This window comes from Lygodium microphyllum, chromosome 29 (assembly GCF_053477565.2).
Source record: "Lygodium microphyllum isolate KBCC chromosome 29, Lygodium_microphyllum_v1.1.10, whole genome shotgun sequence".
Lineage (NCBI taxonomy): Eukaryota > Viridiplantae > Streptophyta > Polypodiopsida > Schizaeales > Lygodiaceae > Lygodium > Lygodium microphyllum.
This window is the reverse complement of record NC_141163.1, coordinates 1,515,920-1,540,967: the sequence shown is the minus strand read 5'-3', so window position 1 is coordinate 1,540,967 and position 25,048 is coordinate 1,515,920. Positions and strand designations below refer to the sequence as shown.

At 44.0% G+C, this 25,048-nt stretch overlaps 2 protein-coding genes across 2 annotated transcripts in view; one reads left to right on the top strand and one right to left on the bottom strand.

Moving 5' to 3' along the window:
• The window catches only part of LOC148010300 (uncharacterized), a 136,753-nt gene that overhangs the window by 10,488 nt on the left and 101,217 nt on the right, over positions 1 to 25,048 (bottom strand). The gene's annotated exons all lie outside the window — the stretch shown is intronic.
• LOC148010302 (uncharacterized) lies at positions 21,179 to 23,386 on the top strand. Its single transcript, XM_087671934.1, has 3 exons — positions 21,179 to 21,958; positions 22,478 to 22,654; positions 23,318 to 23,386. Exons 1-3 carry the CDS (start codon positions 21,179 to 21,181, stop codon positions 23,384 to 23,386), a joined length of 1,026 nt encoding a protein of 341 aa, XP_087528060.1.

The following is a 25,048-nucleotide window of genomic DNA, read 5'->3' as shown; positions in this document are numbered from 1 at the left end:
CACCCACAGATAGCCAAAAACTGGCCCCATCCATCCCCATCATCATCCCTCACTTCTCCATTATCAAATTTCTCCATATTCCCTCTTCTATCACTGCTGTTTTACAGGACAGCAAGCCTATAAATTCATTACAACACCTCCTTCTCAAGCTCTTTCTTCCATTTTAGCAACAAGAAGCAAGCCCTATCCATGTACTACTGTTCAACGATGGAGAAAGGCTGATTTTCCCCTCTTTTTTCTCTCATACTGTAAAGAAATCAATTCTTATCATTGCATAATAGATAATGCATGTGTGTTTGTACATCTTTGCATGATCTTGTGAGAGTGAGAATTACTTCTCCTCACTCTCAGGTTGATTGTAACTGAGCTCTTCCCTAAGGGACTTGGGTTGAGCAGAAATGCATTCCTTCGAGGGGGGTTGCCCATCTTCAACCCTCTATCTTGTCTCCATTACTTTTACATTTTCATGGCTATAATTTTGTGAGTAATTTTCATTTTCAGTTTTAAGTGTTCATTCTCTTTTATATTAAATCTCGAAAACAAGCGAATATCATAATTATTAAGTATACTACGTTGTTCGGGGTGTTTACAGATGGAAATTACTCACAAAATTACAGCCATGAAAATGTAAAAGTAATGGAGACAAGATTGAGGGTTGAAGATGGGCAACCCCCTCCGAAGGAATGTATTTCTGCTCAACCCAAGTCCCTTAGGGAAGAGCTCAGTTACAATCAACCTGAGAGTGAGGAGAAGTAATTCTCACTCTCACAAGATCATGCAAAGATGTACAAACATACATGCATTATCTATTATGCAATGATAAGAACTGATTTCTTTACAGTATGAGAGAAGAAAGAGGGGAAAATCAGCCTTTCTCCATCGTTGAACAGTAGTACATGGATAGGGCTTGCTTCTTGTTGCTAAAATGGAAGAAAGAGCTTAAGAAGGAGGTGCTGTAATGAATTTACAGGCTTGCTGTCCTGTAAAACAGCAGTGATAGAAGAGGGAATATGGAGGAATTTGATAATGGAGAAGTGGGGGATGATGATGGGGATGGATGGGGCCAGTTTCTGACTATCTGTGGATGCTGTACATGAGTTTACAGCAAAGAAAAATGATGCTGAATGAAAAAAAACGAGCTCTTATTTATAGGAGAGGAAAGAGCTAGTACAAAAGGGGAAAGTGGAGTAGCACAAGACAAGTGTCCAACCACATGTCATGAGATGTGACAAGTGGTGGGACACTTGGAAACTTGTGTGACAAGTGTCTTGACACTTGTCTCTTCTCTATGGCCTTCCTTTTTGGGCTGAATACTATCAAGAATAGAAACAACCAAATTTAGTAAGCACAGTCAGAGTACAGAACTTACTATTTTTAGAATGACATCCCTATTTTTTAGGACTAGCATTTTTAGGCTAATTCGAGGCTCCTAAAATTTAGGGACCTTCTAAAATTTAAGGACCCCCCCAATATGGGTGTCATATGAAAGCTTTTTCCGTGTACATCGCAAAAACGGTATCAGAATCTTCATGTGACTTTCCTATGCAAAGAAATGTGCATTTCAAGCTTTCAGCCCACACATGCACATTATACAAGCATTTCATGATCATGCCATCTTGTTGATTGTAACTATCTATTCTGGTGGATCTAGCCCACACTTCAAGGTATCAATCTTTTCTGTGTGCGAGTCTAACCCTGATATGCGTAAATTCTGGTCACAGGCGCCCAATCGGACCATATAGGTGGAAGTGTAAACTATCTTTTCTCTAACCCACCGCGTGGGTCCACCATAACCTGTGACCACTCATCAGTGGCCAGCTTTTCTTTATATCTAATTAGTGCAAATGAAATAAATTTAATAAATCATTATATAGACAAATTAATGAAAAAGGATACAAATTCTGTTTCTATAGAGTTGTGACAAAATAGGGGACAAGGGAGAATATGTTCTCTAAATATAATTGAATTATATATAAAGAAACCAAACAAATACAATAGCTTAACTCAAAACCTTCTAAAAGTATCTCATAAAAGTTTCAAACAATACATAAACCATGAAAGTTGAAACATAAATAAATAATGAATACTCAAATTGAAGAGTAAAAGCAATAATTGTCAATGCCAAATGGTGACTGAGAAATATTATGTGACTTAAAGACTAAAGCCCAACAATAAACACTAAACAAGAAACAATACAAACTGAGGAATCATAAATGCCATATGACACAAAGACTGAAGTCCAACAATAAACACTAAACAAGAAATAGTACAAACTGAGGAATCATAAATGCCATATGACACAAAGACTAAAGTCCAACAATAACTATCAATTAATGAGTCCTTAGACTAAAGACTACAAGAAATAGTATAAGCTAAGAAACAATAAAACTAGTGGAATAAGGACTATAACAAACAGTACAAATCCTATGACACATGGCGTCATCTACATCCCCCCTCCCGGATCTCGCTATCATGGGACGTGTCCCCTTGTGATGGACCACTGCATGGAAACACACCCTTTTCGAGACACATTGGGGATGGGTCCTATGTTTCGGGACAGAATCCCTACGTTTCGGGCCGCGTCCCCTATGTCCCTCGTGAATATGGGTAGATGTCTCTTTTCAACTGGCCTAAGAATACTCTCTTTTTCCACCATACGAGGCATTTGATGGTTACATGTGTCTGTCTATGGATAGTGGATCCCAATGCTACCTCTCTTTGTAAGCGAGCTCTAGTCTCCTGGCACTTGTTATCATACCAATTCTTTCAAGGTATCACCCTTTTTGGAGGCTCTCTATGTAGATTGTGAGTGTGAAAAAATTGCAACTTCTGCTATGTGTAAAGTCTCATTGAACTGCAAGGTGAGCTCCTATAGTGGAATATCAAGGTCTATATCATATATTAGTTTGAAGATCTCTGCCTTGTAGATATCCTTTGTTTCTCTAGAGAAGAAATATCTTAGGTGTCAATGGGCTACATGATGGGTCTGCAAATCAGTAAACTAGAGATCTATAGTGAATGATAAGTAAGTATGATCCAATGCAACTCTGAGGAGGTGTGGTGAGAATGAGAGCTCCTGGATATGAGGTATAAGCATCAGCGGAGCAAGTACGTAATCTACTATCCTTGCACCATGTTGAGCTAGGCCATTAAGGATGGCTGTGGTCATGTGCTATGCCCATCTCCACAAGATATCTCCCATACTCTAACTTCCTATGTGTCCCACAAGGTCCCCTCTATTGTAGCTCTGATACATCCTACTCCCATAATATCTCCTTAGATGTATCAGAGAAAGACACCTAGCGGGAGGCTATCTAGGCATTAAAACTCCCTAGTAGGAAGACATCTCCTTTCCTCAAGGACTCGCAAATATCCTCATTCAAAGCTACATATGGTGATTGCCCTTGGATAAGGTGTACCGAGATATCATAGTAGAAAAATAACACATGGTAATGTAAAAATCAAGCTTCTCACCCTACACTCTCTAGTTTCACCCACATTTATTGGGCTTACTCATCCCTACGAACTATCTAGATCATCTGCTATAGCTCCTCTTTGAATAGCACTCCCACTCCTCTTAACTGTCGGCTACTGTAACCAGCCTTCCTTCTGTGGATGGGTGGTAAATCCCTGATTACAGCTTAATTACAGCAGCAAATAGTTAATGCAAATCTGAAAATACAAATTTACCTATAGATCTTGGACAATGCACACCTGATTGGCCCCAAAATTGGCGCCCCTTTCGGTATTTCTTTAGCTTTATTGAAGAAGAAGTTGATTTACAATGGGATTCTCCCAATCCCTGTCGGTATTTCAACTCCCCTTGCTATTCAAAATCACCAACAAGTCTTTAATCTGATTTGCCCCTTGATTCGGGTAATCAATTGGCCTTCACTCGCTTTGATGGAGATGGAAAATGCCCCAAATTCAATTATTTGCTAGTCCCTTCACTTGAAAAGGCTAAAAACATCTTCAGCCCTGTTGAATCCAAGTCTTGGAGCTTCCAATTTCTAGCATGCTTCTCGAAGCTACTACTAAACCCTAATTTCTGCTACAGATAAGGGTTTACAGCAAAGAAATCTGAAATTTCTCAACCTCCGAGGGTCCAAATGCTAAGATCTTCAGAGCAAGGCTATGAAATGGCTAGGAGATGAGAGCGAAAGCTGTAGAGAGAGAAAATTCAGAGTTTTGTCGCAAAGAATGACTGAAAATCAGTCAAATGCAGCTATTGCCCTGCCACAACAGCTTGTAGATGCAAAGAATTGAAGAAAATCAGTCATTCAATGCTACTGCTCTGTCTCAACAACCAATAGATGATGTCTCCTGCTGTTGATTGGTCTTCTCCTGTCCTTGGCAGCCTCAAAAGGTCCTTCAATATCTGCAAATCAAACCAGCAATCTCCCCTCCCTCTCTCTTGCAAGCTAAATGTATAAAAATGTCTCTCTCCAACCTCTAAAGAACGTTTTTTAATCTTGCATGGGCATTTTTGACAAGTTGTAGCCTTCCCAAATGATTTTTCCAGTATTTTCCATGATTAAATATTAATTTTCAGCCTTTAAATACTGAAAATTAATCTAATAATTATTTTGGTGTCCTAAAAGATAATCTGACTGGCCAATAATTAAATTGGCTAGGCAACTTTCATTCTCGAGTATCTCTGCGCCATCTTTGACCATCAAATTAGCGTTAAGTACCATTAAACGCCACTTCTCTAGTGTTATCAACTAACACTTATGGCCAAATGGATGGCTTAGGCCAAGAATTGGCACTAGATGCCACCAAGTACCTATGCGGCATAACTTATAGCAACTTTTGCCTTTGACATCCCGTGATTTCTTCAGGTCCCGGGCTCGTAAATTTACTTTAACCCCAGTTGCACCTCACATGTGCAGCATTTACTTAATCATGTGATTAAAAATTAATGCACATGTTAAGTGAGGTTTGTCATGACAGCTACTATGGCCTATGTTCCCTTCCTATATTCAGATTTTCATCTATAGCTTATCTATGAAGATATACTAGGGTTTGCACAGAGGAAACACAAAAAATACGACCATGACTAAAGCACAAAGACTGAGAGTAACATGCAAAACTCAAATCCTAAACGCAAAACACAAAACTCAAAACTCAAAATGCAAAAACACAAACAAAGACACAAAAAAAAAGAAAACGCTGAAGCGAATGAATCAATGTTGTAAATGAATGTAAAAGTATATAGAATGCTCAAGGACAAAGCAATAAGTGTCAAAGTGTGATGTCCACCGAAGATGGATACGAAGTGTTGTAACCACTAATGAAAGATGTCACAAAGAGGAAAGGAGAAAAAGGTTGATCACGAAAGCTACAAGAGACTGAGGCGACAACAATAAAAGGTGAAGGAAGATGCAGATGATGGACGAAATTGTAAAACACAGCCTAGAAGGATACCGCCTAATGTAAGAGCCTATCGCTAGGTGCTAGAGGTGCAAACATAGGCTGATATAGGCGTAGTAGAAGCCGGCAACGGCAAGATGCATCAAACGCACCAAGGAGAAGGACGCTAGGTGAAAACATGAGAGCAGTCACCAAGTGCTAGGGATACGGATGGAGAGGTGGCAACAGTTGTGGAGGCTGGACAGCCATTGAATGAAAGCCTAATGGCTAGAATCTACACGTGAATGCGGGAAACTTGCATAGAGGGATGGGTCTGAATTATGGCCAGCTTATCTATTTATTGACATGAAAGTATCCTTCAAAATTAGGATTTTGCATGTGGGATATAGAAACTCTCTAGAACCGCTTCCCGTTTAATGAACGTTTTGATACTTGATTGTTTTGGGGTTATTTTACAAAGCTAATCAATAGGTAATGAATTGTTCGCTCAACGCTTGCCTCTTAAATCCAAAATTGAAACCAAGAAGAGACTGGAATAAAAGCTCAAGCCCAATTTTACCCCAAGGCATCGAACAAAGGGTGCATATCAACTACCCAGTGGCCTACCAAGATTATAGCAGGGATGATTATCTTACCAAGGGAGTCCAAGTAGTCACCCCACAAAGGCCAATGCATGGACAAAGGATGCCCCTCAACTATCCAATGGCCTACCAAGTCTTGCAAAGGCTGGTGGAACCACATTTAAGTTTTTCTTTTTTCTTTTGGATGAGAATAGATACGATTGCGATGTTTCAAGTAATTGTGCCCCATGGAAAGAATAAAAAGGGATGCTTAGATCCAACACATCACAAAACAGACAAGCGAACCCAACCACTCAAAGGTGTTGATGACAATTAAAAGAGTGATGAAGGATGGTGAGGTGGTGGTAAGTTGGTGAAGAACTACATGTGGAGGCACCTGAGGACCCACCTAGGTGTACTCTACACAATGGGATGCATGATAGTGTGCTACATGATGAGAATGTGCATTCAATAGGTGCTACTTGGATAGTATTCCTCATTGGGAAATTGTTCACTTACCCAAGCGCTCTTTACAAAGATCATGAAATCATGCAATACAAAGGAGAGGTACAATAGGGAAGGGACGCTAATATCGAAGACAAGTGCCAATTCCTATAGAGTACCAAGAAAGGTAGTAGCCCTCTCTCAACCCTAGATGTCAATGCTGAAGGAGGAAGAGAAGCATGATGTCGATCTTTGTGTGGTACCAAGAACCATGATAATGAAGTTGAGGATGAAGCACCCCAATTGAAAGAGCAAGGTAGAAGTAGCCACTATGATAGCATCAAGAGAGATGCTACACGTGTCATGGGGACGTGAAATTTTTTAGATACTTTGCTTTTGCTAGTAACATTTGAATATTAATCAAATGTGCAATGTAGTAAGGCCCGTGTAGTGCACATGGGATTATTTCATGGTAACAGGCCAAGGAACCCCAAAAAGTAGTGGGTATCAAAGGCAAAAGTTGTGACAAGTTATGCCAACTGGGTTTTGGATGTCAATTGGTATCAGTTTAGTCCTAGGGCACATTAAGTGTCAGTAGTGACACTCAAGACTAAGCACTAGTTAATTAATTTGTGCCTATCCAAGCGTCAATTAAGGTTAGGGACCACTTGAGGTTCCAAATGGCCTAGCCAATTTAAATTCTGGATGGACACATCTAATTTTTTGGGAAGGTTAGAAGGGCTGAAATTCATTTTCAAAATTAATTAATTGATTGGACATTACTGAAAAATAGGATTAGAAGGTTGCCACTTGGCAAAAATGCCCATGCAAAGGGAGAGAAGGCTGTTGGGGGCTGGGGGTGACTTGTTCAGTGCATCCAAAATGCGTGTGTGAGAGAGAGAGAGGTGCCGCAGATCAGTTTTTTTATTAGAATTCAGCCATTTGCTACAAGCCACAACAGCCAAAGGCCATTGAAAATCATGCATCAGCAATTTGAAGACTTCGAGGGGTTGGCGACTGCTATTGAGAGATGGCGATAATGTTTTGGTGACTACATAAATTGCTGGTTGGAGTAGACGACAAGTAGATTTGAGGGTTTTCTCAAGAGGAAGCTCTAATTTCTCTCTTCTCAGCATTCTCTCACCTTATCCAACCTATCCTCTAAGTATCTCAGCTTTTCTTAGCCAATCGGAGGTGTTCTAATCAAATTTGGTGGACAATTGTGAGATTTTTGCTATAAACCCTAATTCTTTGCAAAATTAGGGTTTAGCGGCTACCTTGGAAATCAACAGCGGAAATTTGAGGAATTGTCAAGGATTTCAGATGCCAGCCCATCCCATTTGATTTGGAACAACATTTGGCCAATTTGTAGTCCCATTTGTACAAGTCCTAGGTAAAGATCAAGGGGCAATTTGCCCGAATGCTTTGCTAGTCGATTGTGACAGCAAGGGGCTTTTGGATTAGCAGAGGAGATTGTGAAATCTCAATTGTACTCCATCCAAGAGCAATACAATTTAAAGAAACACCACGAGAGACGCCAGTTTTGGGGCCAACAAGGTGTCCAATGTCCATGTATGTTATGTTAAAGTGTGCATCACTTTATGTTCATTTATTAAATGTTGTAATTAAGTGTTTGATTAAGTTTTTACCACACTTTCCGAGAAGGAAGGTTGGTTTCATGGTGCCATAGCTAGGATATCACTCACTCCTTTGATTTGGTGTACCAAAGGTACTTGATTGCAAGCTGAAGCTTTGTGCTAGTGCTGAACTTTGTGCTCAGCTAAGTAATTACACCAAGATATCTTCATACTGTGAGATGGAATCAAGTAGTGATGATGAAAGGTGAGAAGGATCAAAGCTTGCACTCGAGAGCTATGGCGGGAGAGCAAGAGCAAGAAAGAGAGAGACAAGAAATGGAAACTCCAACTGTCACAATGTGTGACCGGGCCTTCTTTTATTTGAACTGTCACTAAAAGAATAAAGAATAAAGTGACGGTGACGGGTGCCTGCCACCTGCAGTGTGCAGTGGCGGTGACTGTCAGTGTAGTAATACACGGGCGGCTAGGTAGAGACGCCTTTATCCCGAACAACCTCCCACTTAAAGGCGAATCCGCCCTAGTGAGGAGTGAAAAGAAAAAGAAAAAGACAGTACAACATGTACACATGTACAAAAGGATGAGAAAAGACGTCATCTCATCCCATGCCCATCAACCTCCTGAGAAAGGCAAAGCGCTCTGTAGAGAGGCTTCTTGTGAGCAGATCTGCAAGATTCTGGTCAGTTGAGATCTTGACAAGATCAACAGACTTGTCCTCAACGACCCCACGTATGAAGTGATATCTCACCTCAATGTGTTTCGTCTTCGCATGGAAGACCGGATTATTGGCTAACTGAATAGAACTCATAGAATCCGAATGCAATGTAGGGATAGCATCAATACCAAGGTCAGCAACCAAACAACCCAACCAAATGGCCTCCTTGCAAGCCTCAGTGGCTACAACATACTCGGCCTCTGTAGTAGAAAGGACCGTGCATTTCTGCACCCTGGACATCCAAGAAACAGCACCTCCAACATATATGAATACATAGCTGGAAGTGGACTTCCTACTATCTGTATGTCCTGCATAATCAAAGTCAGTGTACCCCACGACTCCTGTATCCTGGCTGCCATAGCATATGCACATATCTGCAGTGCCCTTCAGGTACCTCATGATACCCTTTATGGCATCCCAATGCTTCTTGCCAGGTGTAGCCATATAGCGTGCGACAACACCAACTGCAAATGCAATATCTGGACAAGTCGCTATCATGGCATACATAAGACTGCCCACTGCGGATGCATAGGGAATCTTGGCCATCTCGGCCCTTTGCTCATCTATCTGCGGACAATCAGCCTGTGATACCTTCACATAAGAAGGCAATGGACAGCCAATAGGCTTTACATCCTGCATGTGGAAGCGCTCAAGGACTTTATGAATGCACTCCCTTTGTGACAAGTAGAGGAGTTCCCATTTCTTGTCTCTCTCTTTCTTGCTCTTGCTCTCCTGCCATAGCTCTCGAGTGCAAGCTTCGATCATTCTCACCTTTCAACTGGCGTCTAATGCGCATACCAAGTATGTGAGCGGCCTGTCTCAGATCTTTCATCTCAAAGCTCTTCTTGAGCTGAGCCTTAAGAGCATCTAGCTCATCATGAGCTTTCCCTGCTATTAGTATATCATCCACATAGAAAACCAAAATCAATAAAGAACCATCACGGGCTTTCTTCGTGTAAAGACACGGATCCATAACACTCCTGTTGTAACCTTGTGACTGCATAAAGGCATCAAACTTATGATATCACTCCCTAGGTGCCTGTTTCAAGTCATAAAGACTGTTCTTCAATTTGCACACTAGATGCTCCTTGCCAGGTTCTACAAAGTCCTTAGGCTGCTCCATATAACTCTCATCATGCAAGATGTAAAAAAGCCGTCTTGACATCCATCTGGTATAAATCCAAGTCAAACTGAGCAACCAAAGCCAAGACTAATCGCAAGGTGGTCATCTTAACCACAGGAGAACAGACCTCATCAAAGTCCACACCATGCTCCTACTTAAAATCCTTTGCTACTAATCTAGCCTTGTATGCTGGCTTGGGGTGTCCAGGGATACTTTTCAGCTTGTACACCCACTTGCATAGCAAAGCCTTCTTGCCCGTAGGCAAGAAAACCAAATCCCAAGTGTCATTCTTATGCAAGGAGTCTCTCAGACTGCATAGCCCTCTCCCAGGAGTGATTGTCACCCCTACACATAGCCTCATCATAAGTGAAAGGCTCTCCTACATCTATAACCAAGACATAATGCATCGAGGGCTGAAATCTATCAGGTGGACGTCTGTCTCTAATAGACCGTCTCACGACAGGGAGACTGTGTGTCAAAACAGGTACATGACGTACATCCTGCATAACAAAACTGTTGCCAGAAGGAAACTGTAGCCTAACATCACCAATGCCCACAATATCAAAAGAGTTGTCATCACCCAAGCGCAAAGAACCCGAGACAGCACATTATGAGTGAAACCGCTCTCGGCAAGGTGTCACATTAAAGAACGCACTTGAGTCCAAGGGCCAACACTGTGCATACATAGAGTGTATCTCTTCAATTTTAACACTGGACTTTGCAGGCACTATGCTGTGATCAGAAGACTTATCCTACACTTTGTCTTTCCCCTTATCTTTGCGTCTTTCATTGTGAGTTCATAGCATTGTGGCCTAATATGGCCATTTTTTCCACAATGGTGACAAGTAACATTTGCATTCCTACCACAAGATTTGCTACATGACTTCCCACGAGACTTGGACCGAGATTTCTGAGAATCGCGTCCACGGCTACTGCCACTGCCATGCTTTCCATATCCATCATTCCTGCCTCTAACTGTCATAGCATGCGACACACGAGAGGCATCTAAATTCTTACGGTTAACCTCTTCCTACAGAAGAGCACTCTCAACATGAGATAATTTCAAGGTAGCAGTAGAGGCACATAATGCAGTGCGGAATACATCCCATGACTCATTAAGAGTACCAAGCAAGAAAAGAGGAGTGACATCCTCTGCAAAAGTGATGTCCTGCGAAGTCAAGTTATTGAGTATAGCATGGAACTGGCTCAAGTGAGCAGACATAGTCACATTCTCCTTCATGCGCAGATCCATAAGCTGCTTCAACCAATACATTTGACTCGCTGGACTTTTCTTGTCATAGAGATTCTTGATTTTATCCCACAACTACCATGCACTCTGTTCTTCCTCAAATACATTGTAATGAACCTGTTCTGTGAGAGATAATACAATCGTGGACTTGCATAACTCATCAAGCTCAAGTCATTCCTTATCTGGCATAGTTGCAGGCGGATGTCTGCTCAATCTCAATGGTTTGATCTGCGATTTCTGCACCAACACCTGCCAAATCTGGCTCTTCCAATAAGAGTAATTCGTACCATCAAGCTTAGTGATGTTGAAAATAGCATGATCAGTGGACGAACTCGCCATAATGCAGACTGGAGGAGTGTAGACAGTTCAAAACTACTTGCTGTTTACTGCAGAAAATGACCAAAAAAATCACCAAAATCGAGAGAAAATGACGAGAAAAGTGTAACCAAAGCTGCTGCCCACCAAGTACTAGTGAAATTACATCATTTCAGAATATTTCAGCATGAAAAATCCATGTCAGTTCATATATATATGCTTGCTTTAAAAAATTACAGATTTCAGTAAATGAGAGCTAACAGTGCCAAAATCGGATCCCAGGTTAATCAGATGTTGCCAAGACCAAAGCAGGCATCATGCGAGCATAACATAGGCATATGACAATCGATAAGCATGAATCCAACACCCAAACATGTCATACAAACATCTGTCAGTGAGTAGGCACACCCCCCAGTCAACGGGGCAAAGTGTTCCTGCCACTACCAAGACTTAACACAAGTAGGTGTCAGCTCACAAAGAGAGGGACCCAAAGCAAAGAGTCAGCTCATAAGCATCAGAGGAACCAAGACATATAAACCATGCATCATCCTGAAGGGTAAAAGATCCCAAATAGTCTCAAAAGCTCAAAGAGCATAGACCGCCTACTCAATGGCTGTCAAGCATCCAAAGACACTCCCACTGGCACAAAAGCCGTAAATATCAAGCAACAAAGCTCGAACAAATCATGTACAAGCATCAGTGACAAGTGTCCAAGATCAAGCATCAATGGTACATCCCGAACATGTAGGCAGTAGAGCATCCGTATGTAGCATCCATAAGCATGTAAGACATCAAGTACATCCCAAGATATAACTCTGGCAAGCCAATAAATAGCTCAAGTAAGCTCCCAGAATCCAAGGTCAAGCCAAGACCGAGCTCCAGTAGCAATAGGCTCCAAACAATGTAACTAGCATGTAGTAATGGCATAGGCTAAGCATGTCAAGACCGGTTAGACATAAGCAACATACATGCCATAAGTACATCCAAGACGGAGTATCCAAATACTTTGCAAAGCGAGCTCAAGCTCAACCAACGATCCCGAATCAAAACCAAGCTCTATGTTGAGCCCCAAGTGTCAATACATCACCATATATGCCCGAAACATAGCCCAAAAAGCATAGGCATAAGTATACATGAGTAAAATGACTTCAGCTCAACTATGTTCAGCAGTGATTCAGTGTTCAAAGCTGAGAATTTCAGCACCAAAATCAGCTCCAAATGGTTGCCAAACAATAGGCATACATTCCCCTAACATCCGGGCATCAAACGGGACCAACCGGGCATCAAATGACAATGCCAAACAAGCTGTAGCATCAAATGTCAGTGTAACACTGCTGTCTAATGTCTGTGAGCTACTGTAAACAGTCCTGGGACTGTGCGAATCAGACCCAAAACATCACCCAAGTCAAATGCAAGTGTCAATGCTCAATGCCAAGTGCCCGAGGGCTCCAAATGAGCCAAAGGAGCGGGAGAGCTGCTGTTGTGACTGTCAATGCTGAAGACACATATGGGGGGCTGCGTGATTGCACCAATTGTAAATGCTGGTCCTAGGGCTACAAAAAATGGTCTCCAAGCTTCGAAGGGGTCCGATTGAAGCCAAGGAAGGCCTCAAACAAGCTCCAGCGAGGGGAGAGCAGCCCACATATGAAATGAGAGCTGGGAGTGTAATGGTTGCCATGTGTTCTTCCAGATCTAAAAACTGAGGTAAACCCTGTAAAGAGTGAAGCAATACCTCTGTGTGAATGCCTTGAGGATGCCCAAAGGGGTCGGGAAGTTGTGAGATCACATGTTGTGCAAAATGAAAACATTTCCTAGATAGCTTATTTAGAAATAACGTGACCTAGTCATCAAAGGACTTAAGAAAACCCCCCTGGTAGAGAACCCCATGAGAAGTCACCAATACTCAACTATGGCAAAGGCATTCCTAGCCTTCCGTGAACAGATAACCTTATATGGAACAAAAGCAGGATCCGATTGGGACTCCAATCCTTGCACAATTTCCCATAGATTCTAAATCAAGTACATGTCCCATCAAATTCGACCAAGTGGTCTAATTAGACCCATTGGAATGTGTCTTGTCAGAGAAAGCTTGCTTAGCCAATCAAGAAGATGAGCCATGAGGTGTCAAAAAAAAGGGTAAGAGAAGAGGCATAAATAGAAACATGTGGTGAGCGGGTAGAAATAAGCTATGAGGGTCCAAATGGTGCCGATGCTGGAGACACTGGAACATGAGTGTTTGCATAAGGTGCTGATGGAGGTGGAGACACTAGAGCACTTGAGCCCGTCAAAATGTTAGGTAGGGCATAACAAAGTGACTAGTAGATCCACTAGATAAAGCCATGCAAGCAAGCTCTGGTATCAACTAATCTACACCTAGGCAAGCACAGGTAGAAACCCCATGCTTGGTGTAACCCAATCCTCCAAAAGGTACATCAGCACCACCCGAAACTGGACATGAAAAGATCCTAATAAAGGCTATGCCTATTTTTTATGGACCCCCAATGTGGCGTAGACAAAACCATATGGAGACTGGTATGCAAAAGTGAAAGGTGTCAACGGTAATGGTCATGCAAAAGGAATAAGTGGGTGGGTTGGGTGGGTTTGAAAATTGGTGTGTTACATGAAATTGATTTTCATTAGGTGAATGAAATTTAAATGAAGGTAAAGACACGTAGCAAAAACAATTGTGGGCAGCTAGACAGTGACAGACAAACAAAGGAGAGAGAATATCTGCAAACATAGCAACAAAAGGTATCTGGCAATCAGAGAAGCACCAGTAGAGATCAAAACGCCACCTCCAACTGGTCCTCCAGGCATAGGTGGCAGCTATATAGGGTAAACGCAGCCTAGGATGATGGCAACAACAGCAAACAATGCCCTCTAAGTAGTAAACACACCTCCAGATGATCGCCAGCCAATAAAGGCAAAGTCTAGGCAATGGTGGACAATTTGTAACAGCAGTAAGGAGAGAGGACAGCCAGAAGAAGGCTGCAAACAAGTGCTAGATGATGGTAGACAATGTGGGGGAACTTCCACTAAGATGTCCTCTGTGAACGGGGTGTGGGCAGCAAAGCTCTAGCACTTGCAATCTACCAAAACAAGATTCACTAAGTGGGAGGGCAGCCTATTTATTTCTAGAAAGTTTGGGGCCTGCGAAATTAGGGTTTGGATATGGAGCACTGAGACTCCCTAGCACCGCATTTCTTTTTAAATAAAAGTTAAATTCGTTAATTAATTTGAGCTTTTGGATTGTTTAATGAAGGCTAATGATTTTTAGCTCAATACCCTAGACACTAAGTGACACTAAGGTTAGTGTTTCATGTGACAATTAAGCGAATAGTATTAGATTTTTCTATGTAAAGGCATGTTGTACATCACTACACGTAAGTGTGGCATTATTCATTGTGATCTCCTTGATTGTTGAACTCTCTTCAATCATTAATACATCACCTCTCATTTTGTGATTGAGTTTCATTGTGGGTCAATTAATTCTCGCTTTACCTTTAATTCTCTATTGATTAGTCGTGCAATTACTCAAAACTCGGGCTAACAGTGGTATCACAACTAATTACCCCCATCACTTGTGACCATCTTCCTTGCAGCCATTGCCATTGAGCACCACACCTCAATCAGCTGCCACCCAAAGCCATTGCCATTGTGCCATCTTTCATTGCCCCAATGAGTGGACATTGATGGTTGTGTTAGCAGTCATGTTTGTCATGCCTTGTCATCTCCTGCCTGTGAGCCTCAGTTTGAGTCAGACGAGGACATTAGGAGCTCTGACATGTCTGTCATGTGTTATGATGAGGGAGGCTAGTCACTCTCGATTGGCTGTCTTAGGATGTGTATTTCTTTTTGGCCTCTTTTAGTGGGCAGCCACTGGCTGCCGGCCACTTTTTGGTCACTATTGTGGGGCGCCCATTTTAGGGCATTTTTAGGGTATGCGCCCATTTTAGGGTTTGCGCCCATTTTAGGGTTAGGGTTAGGGTTTGTCCTTTGTCTATTTATAGGCAGCCCCCCTCCCCACTTGATCACTTGTCTTCTTGCAGATTCCGACACTCCTTCTCCCCCGTGGTGGTGCTGCCATCATCATCAGCCTAATCTAGTGCCCTCACTGATGCTTCGGGCTGCGTGCAGGGACTGATCAGTCCATTTCAGTGTATTCAGCATTCATTTCAGTCAGTGCAGATTTCTCTTCCTTATTTTCTGCTTTCTCTCTCTCTCTCCCTCCGTGTTCGTATTTCCTCTTCCGCAACGCACTCTCACATGGTATCAGAGCCGAAGGAGAGTACACGAAGCTGAGTTTTACGCGGGAGAACACCCACAACCTTGCATTCGCTGGTCAAGACGTCTCCAACAGCTGAGACGTCACCTTCTGCACCATCTTCTTGATCAAGGCGGCCTGTTTTGGTGTCACATCTTTGCGTTTGCTGCTGGCGTCATCCCCAACAGCCAAGGCGGCCCTTCCAGGAGGTCCCAAATATTTGCGTTTGCTGCTGGCGCCTTCTCCAGTGGCTGCCACGTCATCAACAACCTCTTCCTGCTTGCGTTTTCAGCCAGACGGCCTCCCCAACAGCTGGGCGACATATTTCCAGGCTGCGTTTTGAGGCAGGAGGCTGTTTTTCTGTGGTGACTGCATCGTTAGCATTTGCGTTTGACATCATCCTTGCGTTCTGTGCAAGGCGGCCAGCTCAAGAGCTTCTGGTGTTTGTGTTTCGGCACCGGCAACCTTCCCTTGTTGTGTTTTGGTGTTTGCAGATATCGAAGATGTCTTCTCATCAGTTTACGGGCTTTGATGACTCAGATGACGAGCTTTTGTCTCGACACTCATCTGAACGGAGGCGTGATTTCTATTACGAGGACCGTCGTCCGGAGTCTATTCCTCTTTCCCGTCCCCCTTCTATTCATGTATCTCGGCGAGCCTCTTCCAGTGGGCCGAAGATGCAGCCTTTGGTACCCCCTGTACAGGTACCCGTACTTCCTCAGCTGCCCAAAGAGGACCGGTTGGATGGCTCCAACTTTTCTCTATGGTCCTACAAGGTGGAGTGTATCTTGGACTCCTTTGATCTTTGGGAGCTTGTTTCTGTTCCTATTCCCCGGCCTCAGGTGGATCCCGCAGATGGGACATCCATGGATCGTGCAGCCTTATGGGATCGGCTCAATTCTAGAGCCCGATCTTTCCTCTTTCTGAGTTTGCACGATTCTGTCCTTGTTTATGTTCACAGGTTGAAGACTGCAGCGGACGTGTGGAGAAAGCTCGCGTCTCTCTATCAACAGAAGACATTTGCCCACCGGATATCTCTTGAAAAGAAGTTGCGGATGCTCGCTATTGATGATAGTCCTTCCATGAAGGACCACATCAACAGATTACAGGATATGAGGGATGAGCTTGCATCCCTCGGTCGGACGATATCTTCTGAAGACATGGCTATGATTCTCTTGACTCAGCTGCCATCGCCTCGATTTGATGTCTTCTACACCAGCCTTCTTACATCGAGGACCCGTGAGAAGCTTCTATGGGAGGAGCTATCCCCACTTGTCTTGGAGCATGACGAGCGACTCAGAGAGGTCAGTGCTAGTGGATCCGACTCCACTAGAGCCTTTGTTGCAAGTTCAGGAGGACAGAAGAAGAAGCAGAAGTCAAAGGCTAAGAAGGACAGTTCTTTAGGCTCTGACTCAGATTCAGAGAGCCTGAAGTGCCCACACTGTGGGAAAGGGACACATCCCGAGGAGAAATGCTGGAAGAAGTACCCTCACCTTCGTCCGGGAGCGAAGGGTGGATCTACATCGGAGCCTTCTTCTACCTCTACACCCGCTGTTACCCATGAGTCAATGTTCCTTCATATCCATGCTTTGGAGGAGGATCCTTCTTCCGTGGCTGCAGTGTCTTCTGCGCAGCCTTGGTTAGTGGACAGTGGTGCTTCGAGTCATATGACTCCCCGAGGTGATTTGTTACAGGATCTCCGTCCATCAGAGGGTTCAGTCACTGTTGGTGACCTTTTATTGGTGCCTATTAGTGGTGTTGGCACATTGCCTTTGTTTACCGACCGACCTTCGAGCTCTTTTTCACAAGCCCTGCATGTTCCGGATTTGGGCCTTCCCCTCCTCTCAGTTTATGGCCTTACGAGGCTTGGCACACGAGTGATCTTCACCGAGCATGCCGTTGTTATTGAGGATTCTCTTACAGGAGCTGTCTTATCTACAGGTTGGCAGGAGAGCGGGCTTTACAGGCTCCATTCCCCTTCTTTGATGCAGGGTCCTCCGAGGCAGTCTATTGCTACACCCGTTCCCGCTTGTGCACCTTCTATTCCACAGGTTCCTTCCCATCCCCCACCTTCTCCTCGGGTGGTTCCCTCGTACCCCCCATCCCTTTCAGAGGGGGACGATCTCGGTGATGCGGCTGTGGATTCCCTGGCCCCTAGTGTTTTAGAGGGGGATTCCCAGGATCGTGAGGAGCTCCTTCAGCGGCAGTCTACATCGACGGACTTCATCGACATTGGCATTCCTCTTGCCACCCCAGGATCTATTTCTTCTTTGGCCTTCAGCCACATCCAGGATCTGAGAGGGGGTGTTAGCAGTCATGTTTGTCATGCCTTGTCATCTCCTACCTGTGAGCCTCAGTTTGAGTCAGACGAGGACATTAGGAGCTCTGACATGTCTGTCATGTGTTATGATGGGGGAGGCTAGTCACTCTCGACTGGCTGTCTTAGGATGTGTATTTCTTTTTGGCCTCTTTTAGTGGGCAGCCACTGGCTGCCCGGCCACTTTTTGGTCACTATTGTGGGGCGCCCATTTTAGGGCATTTTTAGGGTTTGCGCCCATTTTAGGGTTTGCGCCCATTTTAGGGTTAGGGTTAGGGTTTGTCCTTTGCCTATTTATAGGCAGCCCCCCTCCCCACTTGATCACTTGTCTTCTTGTAGATTCCGACACTCCTTCTCCCCCGTGGTGGTGCTGCCATCATCATCAGCCTGATCTGGTGCCCTCACTGACGCTTCGGGCTGCGTGCAGGGACTGATCAGTCCATTTCAGTGTATTCAGCATTCATTTCAGTCAGTGCAGATTTCTCTTCCTTATTTTCTGCTTTCTCTCTCTCTCTCCCTCCGTGTTCGTATTTCCTCTTCCGCAGCGCACTCTCACAGGTTGCACATCTCTACGCCACCATTGTCGCCACCATTCTGTCCTTTGGTCAAGATTCGACCACCCTCTGCATCACAACAGTTGTTCCTCATCATTGTGACTGCCTTCTTGCAAGTCACTTTCTGCCAACTCATCACCTGCAGTTTGTGCATTGAACTGCATGTTAGCTGCTACCATCTAATCTACCAACAAACAGTCCTCTACCTCAGCTGCACCCAAAACGCTGTCCGATCCAGCAACAGCAGACCTGAACACTGCCTGTCTCACACTCATGCACTACCAACCATCTCACCTAGTGTACCAACAGCCAATCCACCAAGACTTGAGGCATTGCATGTCACACATGCCACATGTTGCTCACTGTCCTGTCACCTCAACTGGTTGCCAATTGCCACACTACATCACTGCCCTGGAACTATCGGCATGACCTTGCATGACTAAGCTCAATACATCCTAACAACTGATAGTGTTACCACTACATCAACTTGTCAATCGACAATCTGAACATACCTCAATTTCATTTTAAAAATCTTATTTCATTCATTCTTCTATTTCTTTAAGCCCTTCTTCACACATCTGCCCCTTTCCAAGCAGTTTGGGCCGAATTTGGGGGTTTTCATTAAAATCACCCAGTCGAGCCTCAATTCCCAAGCAAATTGGGGGATCTTCATTAATTTCTTGAAATTCATCTCCAAATTGCCAAAATTTGTCATTGGTGATGGTAAAATTTGGAGTTTTTCCCTATTCAAGCTCAACTTTACCTGAATATCTTCAAAAATTTTGAAGCTTTTCAAGAATTTGGCTTTCTTCATCAAAATTGAGGCCTAATTTATTCTCAAGCACGATAGAATGCTATTCAAGTAAAAATTTCACAAAAATTCTTCAAATTTCTCTTCAATTTTCGAATAAAATTTGAGGCTTTTCGCCATTCGATTTTGGCCTTCTCTATGAGAGAGGCATGGTTATTTGATACACTGGTCACATCTACATTGCTATAAGGAATGCAAATATCGGGACCTAGCCTTGACCAGCACAGCTGATCCAGTTGCCCTACAATGTGAAATAAATACAAATAAAGCATTATCACAATGATACAGAACTTAGAAATGTAGAACGTAAACAAAATAATTAATCGTGTACAATGTTGATACAATGAAGGAGCCAAACACAATGGTCCAAGAAAGGGGATGTCAGAGAAGGCATCATGTGACAAGACATTAGTAAAGGGAGAAAAATGCAGCTCTATCAAGCTTGTTAACTCAAAAGCCAAAATCAACAGTTGCAGCTAAACAGAAGCAATCTAAAGAACAATGAAACCTGTAAGTAGCATCAACTTATATCAAAAACACTACGAGCATACAAATAGCTACAGGAATGCTCATGTCAAGTTTAAGAGTTACAACAGTACGTTGGACACTAGTAGAGTACTTGCCTAAATCACTATCCGACTAGTCCAAGATAAATATTGGCTATGAAGGCAGTAGCATAACAAAATAGGGTAAATCACCACCGCCCTTCTGTTACTTCTCTTGAAGTTGTTTATTGCAAAGATTAGCATTTCAATCTCTCACAAAAGACTTATATAACCCTGAACCACATGTTCCTTTCATACATCTACTGATTTTGACCACTGAGTAGTCCAGACTACTAACATTGAGACTGGCATGAAGGAGAAACTTAACTTCTTATTTCTCTTAGTGTTGTGATATGCAAAACAATTTGTGCAAGCTTAGAATTACAATGTCTTGTAAGATCGACACTTTTTACTTATATGCGATTTCTTAATTCAATAACCTTTAATTTTCAGCACAAACTGTTCCTACTGCTAGATCAGAATTGTCCTGAAGAACACAAACTACCCAAATGTGGACATAATCTGTGTGATTCCATCCTAGAGCATTGTACACAACCATTACCTGCAGTCACAAATGTGCACTTTTCTCTTTTAGATTTTGATCAACTTGATAAACCTGGTTTGAGCTGCATGTCCTCAGCAGAGACAGACTACCCCCCTTTCAATATTCCCTTGATGCGCCATCCCTTGATTTCAGTGAATCATTTCATGTTTCATGTCATTTCTCTATGCATGCATGTGTGTGTGTGTGTGTGTGTGTGTGTGTGTGTGTGTGTGTGTGTGTGTGTGTGACCTGTGGTGTGTGTGTGTGTGAGACCAGCGGAGAGGGAGACAGAATTCTGCCCGCCAACACCTCAATCTGTCACTGGCTGTGCCTGCAGTAATCAGCTCGCCATTGTTTTCCTACCTGCCGCCTACTGGAAATACCGACTGTCACTGCAGCAATCAGCCTGCCATCGTTATCTGAGTGTTGGATAGTTCCCAGCATACATTAATCTTTGCCGGAACTGCCTACAGCACCTAATTACTGCTGCGCGTGATCCTGTTTCTCCGCCCTGTTCAATTCCCCCTTGCTCCAGAAAACTGTCGCCTCTTTTTCCACTTTCTTCCAGCATCCTTTTCACTGCCCTGTCAATTCTCCCTTGCTCCAGAAAACTGTCGCCTTCCTTTTTTCCACTTTTTCCCAGCATCTTTCTGACTTTCCAGCTTCTAACCCACCTACTTTCTTTCCATACCTTTGCATCCCACATCTGTCCACTTACGTCTGTATTATTCGACAGCCTGTCTGCCTTTTCTTTCACCTGTTTTCACTTATGGCATCAGTTTCAGATTTCTGTACATATGCCCGCAAAGAAAGGCCTATGGAAACTAAGCGTTGTCAATCAGAGCCTGCTACACAAGATGATGAATTCTCAATGGATGCTCAATATGTCTTTGATACCCTCAGGGATGATTTTCAGCAATCACGACCGGAATGGGGCAAACCAATTCCAGAGGTTACCTATAAATTGAAGTTGCCGTCCCTTGTGAATCCCCTCAAGAAGCTGTCTCAAACTGCGGTAATAATCTTTTTTCCGGGCAGAATCCCTGCGGCCAGCGATGTTGCGCAGTGGATTAAGTCTATTCTTGGAGGATGTTTTGTGGAGGGAGTGTACTTTGCCTCCAGAGGCTTTTATGAAGTGCATTTGACAGATGCCACATGCAAGCAGAGGCTTCTTGAGTTCTCTCCCCTATTTTACAGGAGGCAGATGGTGCATGCTATGCCCTGGTCCCCAAATAAGGACTATCAAAGTCTTATACGCCATCATTGCCCAGTATGGGTTGAGGTTGCAAACTTCCCAGACTACACGCGCGAGGAGTTGCCTGGTCTAGCTGCTTCTTTGGGACAGGTCATTTGTCCACCTCGCCCCATGGGGAACCGTAACAGGTTCTGTATTCTTTGGGACACTGATATACCTACCCCTCCTTCGATTGCAGTGGAAGTGGAGGGATTACAATTGGGTAAAAAGTATTTTGACTTGAAGTGGGGTGTGTTTACAGGCGCTTGTTTCGCTTGTCACAAATTTGGGCATCTGGCCTCTGAATGCCCTGTGGTTCTGCATCACCCCCCCCCCCCCCCCCCCCAAATGCTTTGCCACCCCAGACAAGGGAAAAGAATGACAGCTTGCAAGCTAAGACAGCAAATGCAAATGGGGCAAAGAATGCAAAATCAACCAATCAAGTGCACTCATTTGTGGCAAAAGGGAAAGATAAAGGGAAACAGAAGATGAAAGAATCAATGGGGATTGATTTAGATGGCTTTCAACAACCCAAGAAGGTGGTTGTACTGAAGCAACGCCCCCTCCAATCTCATCATTGGGATGCTTCTACCCCTTCGCCAGGACAAACTTCTGCTTCAGCCCCTCCCCCTGTTCTTCAAAATTGGGTAGGGGTTCTGAAGAAGGGAATCCCCATATGTGACTCAGGGGAGGGGGAAAATGCTATCTCTGAAGGCATGCAGCCTATGCAGGCAGAGGCCTAGCCTCTCATTTTTTGTTTTTCATCTTATATGCTCTATTGTACATACCTCTTTTATGTTTCAAACACTCAAGTGCTTTACATACAATGTACAGATCCTCTGCAATGCTCCGAAGTGGAGGCTTTTATGGAATTATGTACATAAAATGCAGCCTGATATAGTTTGTTTGCGAGAGCACAATCAACACTCTATGGCTGGACAGCATGTTTTTTTCTGCGGCTATGATATATATTATGCTGGTACTGCTACCTATTCAGGTGTATGCATATTGGTAAGACATGAGTTGGAACCTCAGCTGGCCTTTAATGACAGCAGTGGCAGATGGATAGTTATACAATGCTATGTCAATGGTGATATTTTTGAGTTTGCATCAGTATATGCCTCTCAGACTTCTGCCATGAGGGCTTCTTTGTGGGATTCTATAGGCAGATATCCATGGAGATCCAATGCATTTATCTGTGGAGATTTTAATAACTCCCTCTTGCCTAGAGATAATACTACTTCCCGATCTCATATGTTATCAATGGAACGGCAGAAATGGAATGATATGCTGCTTTCTGTGCAAGCTGAAGACTTATGGATACTTCTCCAAGGGTCAGTCCCTGGATATACCTTTCCCCATAATGCATTTACCACATATTGGGCAAGGCTTGACAGATGGTATCTCTTTCATCCACAACAATTTGCAGATTTCAGCCCCCATATCCTTATAGATTTTTCATTGGGTTTGTCAGATCATGCTCCATTGTGGATGAATTTGCAACTTGGCATGCCTCTGGATGATCTGCCACTCTTCTCAAGAAGATTATTGCATGTTAATCGGGCGTATTTTCAGCATCATCATTTTCAGTAAATGATCAGATTGGCCATTCATCCCTTGTCATTACATGCACAGAAGTATATGAATTATGCCTGGGATAGTTTCTGTTAGCAGATCACAGACTGGCCGTACAGTCACAGTCAGACTGCCACGTGGCAGTCCGACCTGTACCAGTACAGTTAGCTGCATTTAATGCAGCCGACCTGCCTATTTGATGCGCCCTGATTCTGGCTAGTTATAGCCGAGTTTTCAGCCTTCTGCTCGCAGATTACAGGCTGGAGGCTCGCGCAGATTCCGTCTCTGTACACAGATTTCAGACAGGAGATCGTGCAGACTGCAGCGGACTTCGAGGTGAACAACAGGTTGCATCGTCGAGGTGGAGACACGCAGTCCAGCGCACTGTGCCCGCGTATATATTTGCATATATTTGTATACAGGAGATCGTACAGACTGCAGCGGACTTCGAGGTGAACAGCAGGTTGCATCGTCGAGGTGGAGACACGCAGTCTTTGTACGCAGATTTCAGATAGGAGATCGTGCAGACTGCAGCGGACTTCGAGGTGAACAGCAGGTTGCATCGTCGAGGTGGAGACACGCAGTCCAGCACACTACGCCCGTGTATATATCTGCATATCTTTGTATACAGCACACTTTATACAGCAGATCTTCATCTTCCACTGTCTCTTTCTCTCTCTTCTCTCTCTCTGCATTCTCTCTCTCTCAGTCCTACGCTTCCGCACCGCTGCACTCTGACATGGTATCAGAGCAGTGTAGAAGGGCTGGCTGAGTGAAGAACCAACCTGAAGAAGAGTTTCCATCGCGACACAAGGCTGCGTTTTCAGCGTTTGAGGGCAAGCAGGAGGGCTGCGCCTCGAAACAAGGCTGAAGCGAGCGTGGGCGCGCGGGAAAGGAGTCCAGGTGGTGGATTTGCTGCTGTTTACTGCTGTTTGACGAGGAGGAAGTTTGAGTTTTCAGCTTTCAAGTGCAGGTTTTGCTTTTTCATCGCCTCCGGCGGGTGAAGAAGTTTCGAGACACGGAAGAGCCCTAGCAGGCTGCGTTTTCACAGTCAGAGGGGGCTGCTTTTGCGTTTGTGAAGGCATTACAGATGAAGATGTCTACAAAGATTGACTTGGAGTTCCAGACAATTATGGACCGGAAGGTGCCTGTCTTACCGGCTCTTCCCGCAGATCAGAAGCTCGATGGCGACAACTACTGCATCTGGCGCGTGATGATGTTAGCCATCCTTGAGTCCTACGATTTGGCAGAGCTTATACAGGAGGAGATCGACCGGCCCTTGGTGAGAGATGAGTCCAAACTCTCTTCCGATGCTCGTGCGGAGTTGGCCAAGGCACAGTCTCACTGGGACAAACTGAATGCCAGGATTCGTTCCTTTCTTTTTCTGTCTTGTACTACAGTCATGATAGCTCACATCGAGCACTTGACGGTGGCTCGGGAGATATGGCTGGAGCTTGATCAGATGTACAATCGGATGACCCTTATGAAGCGGGTTTCTTTGGAGATGCAGATGCGGTCCTTGTCCGTGAACAAGTCTTCTTCGTTGCAGGAGCACATCAACAAGCTTAGACAGCTTCAGATGCAGGTTCAGAATGCGGGGAAGCCGATTTCCTCCGAAGACATGGCGATCACACTCTTGTTCCAGTTGCCGCCACGATTTGGTGCTTTCTACTCCACCCTCATTGCTTCGGGGCGAGAGTCCACTCTTCGGTGGGAAGAGTTGGTTCCTATGGTCTTGGACCAAGAGGAACAGCTAAAGGGACAGAATGCTTCCAAGTCGGAGGCACTGACAGGTCAAGCCTCTCAGAAGAAGGGGAAGGACCAAAAGAA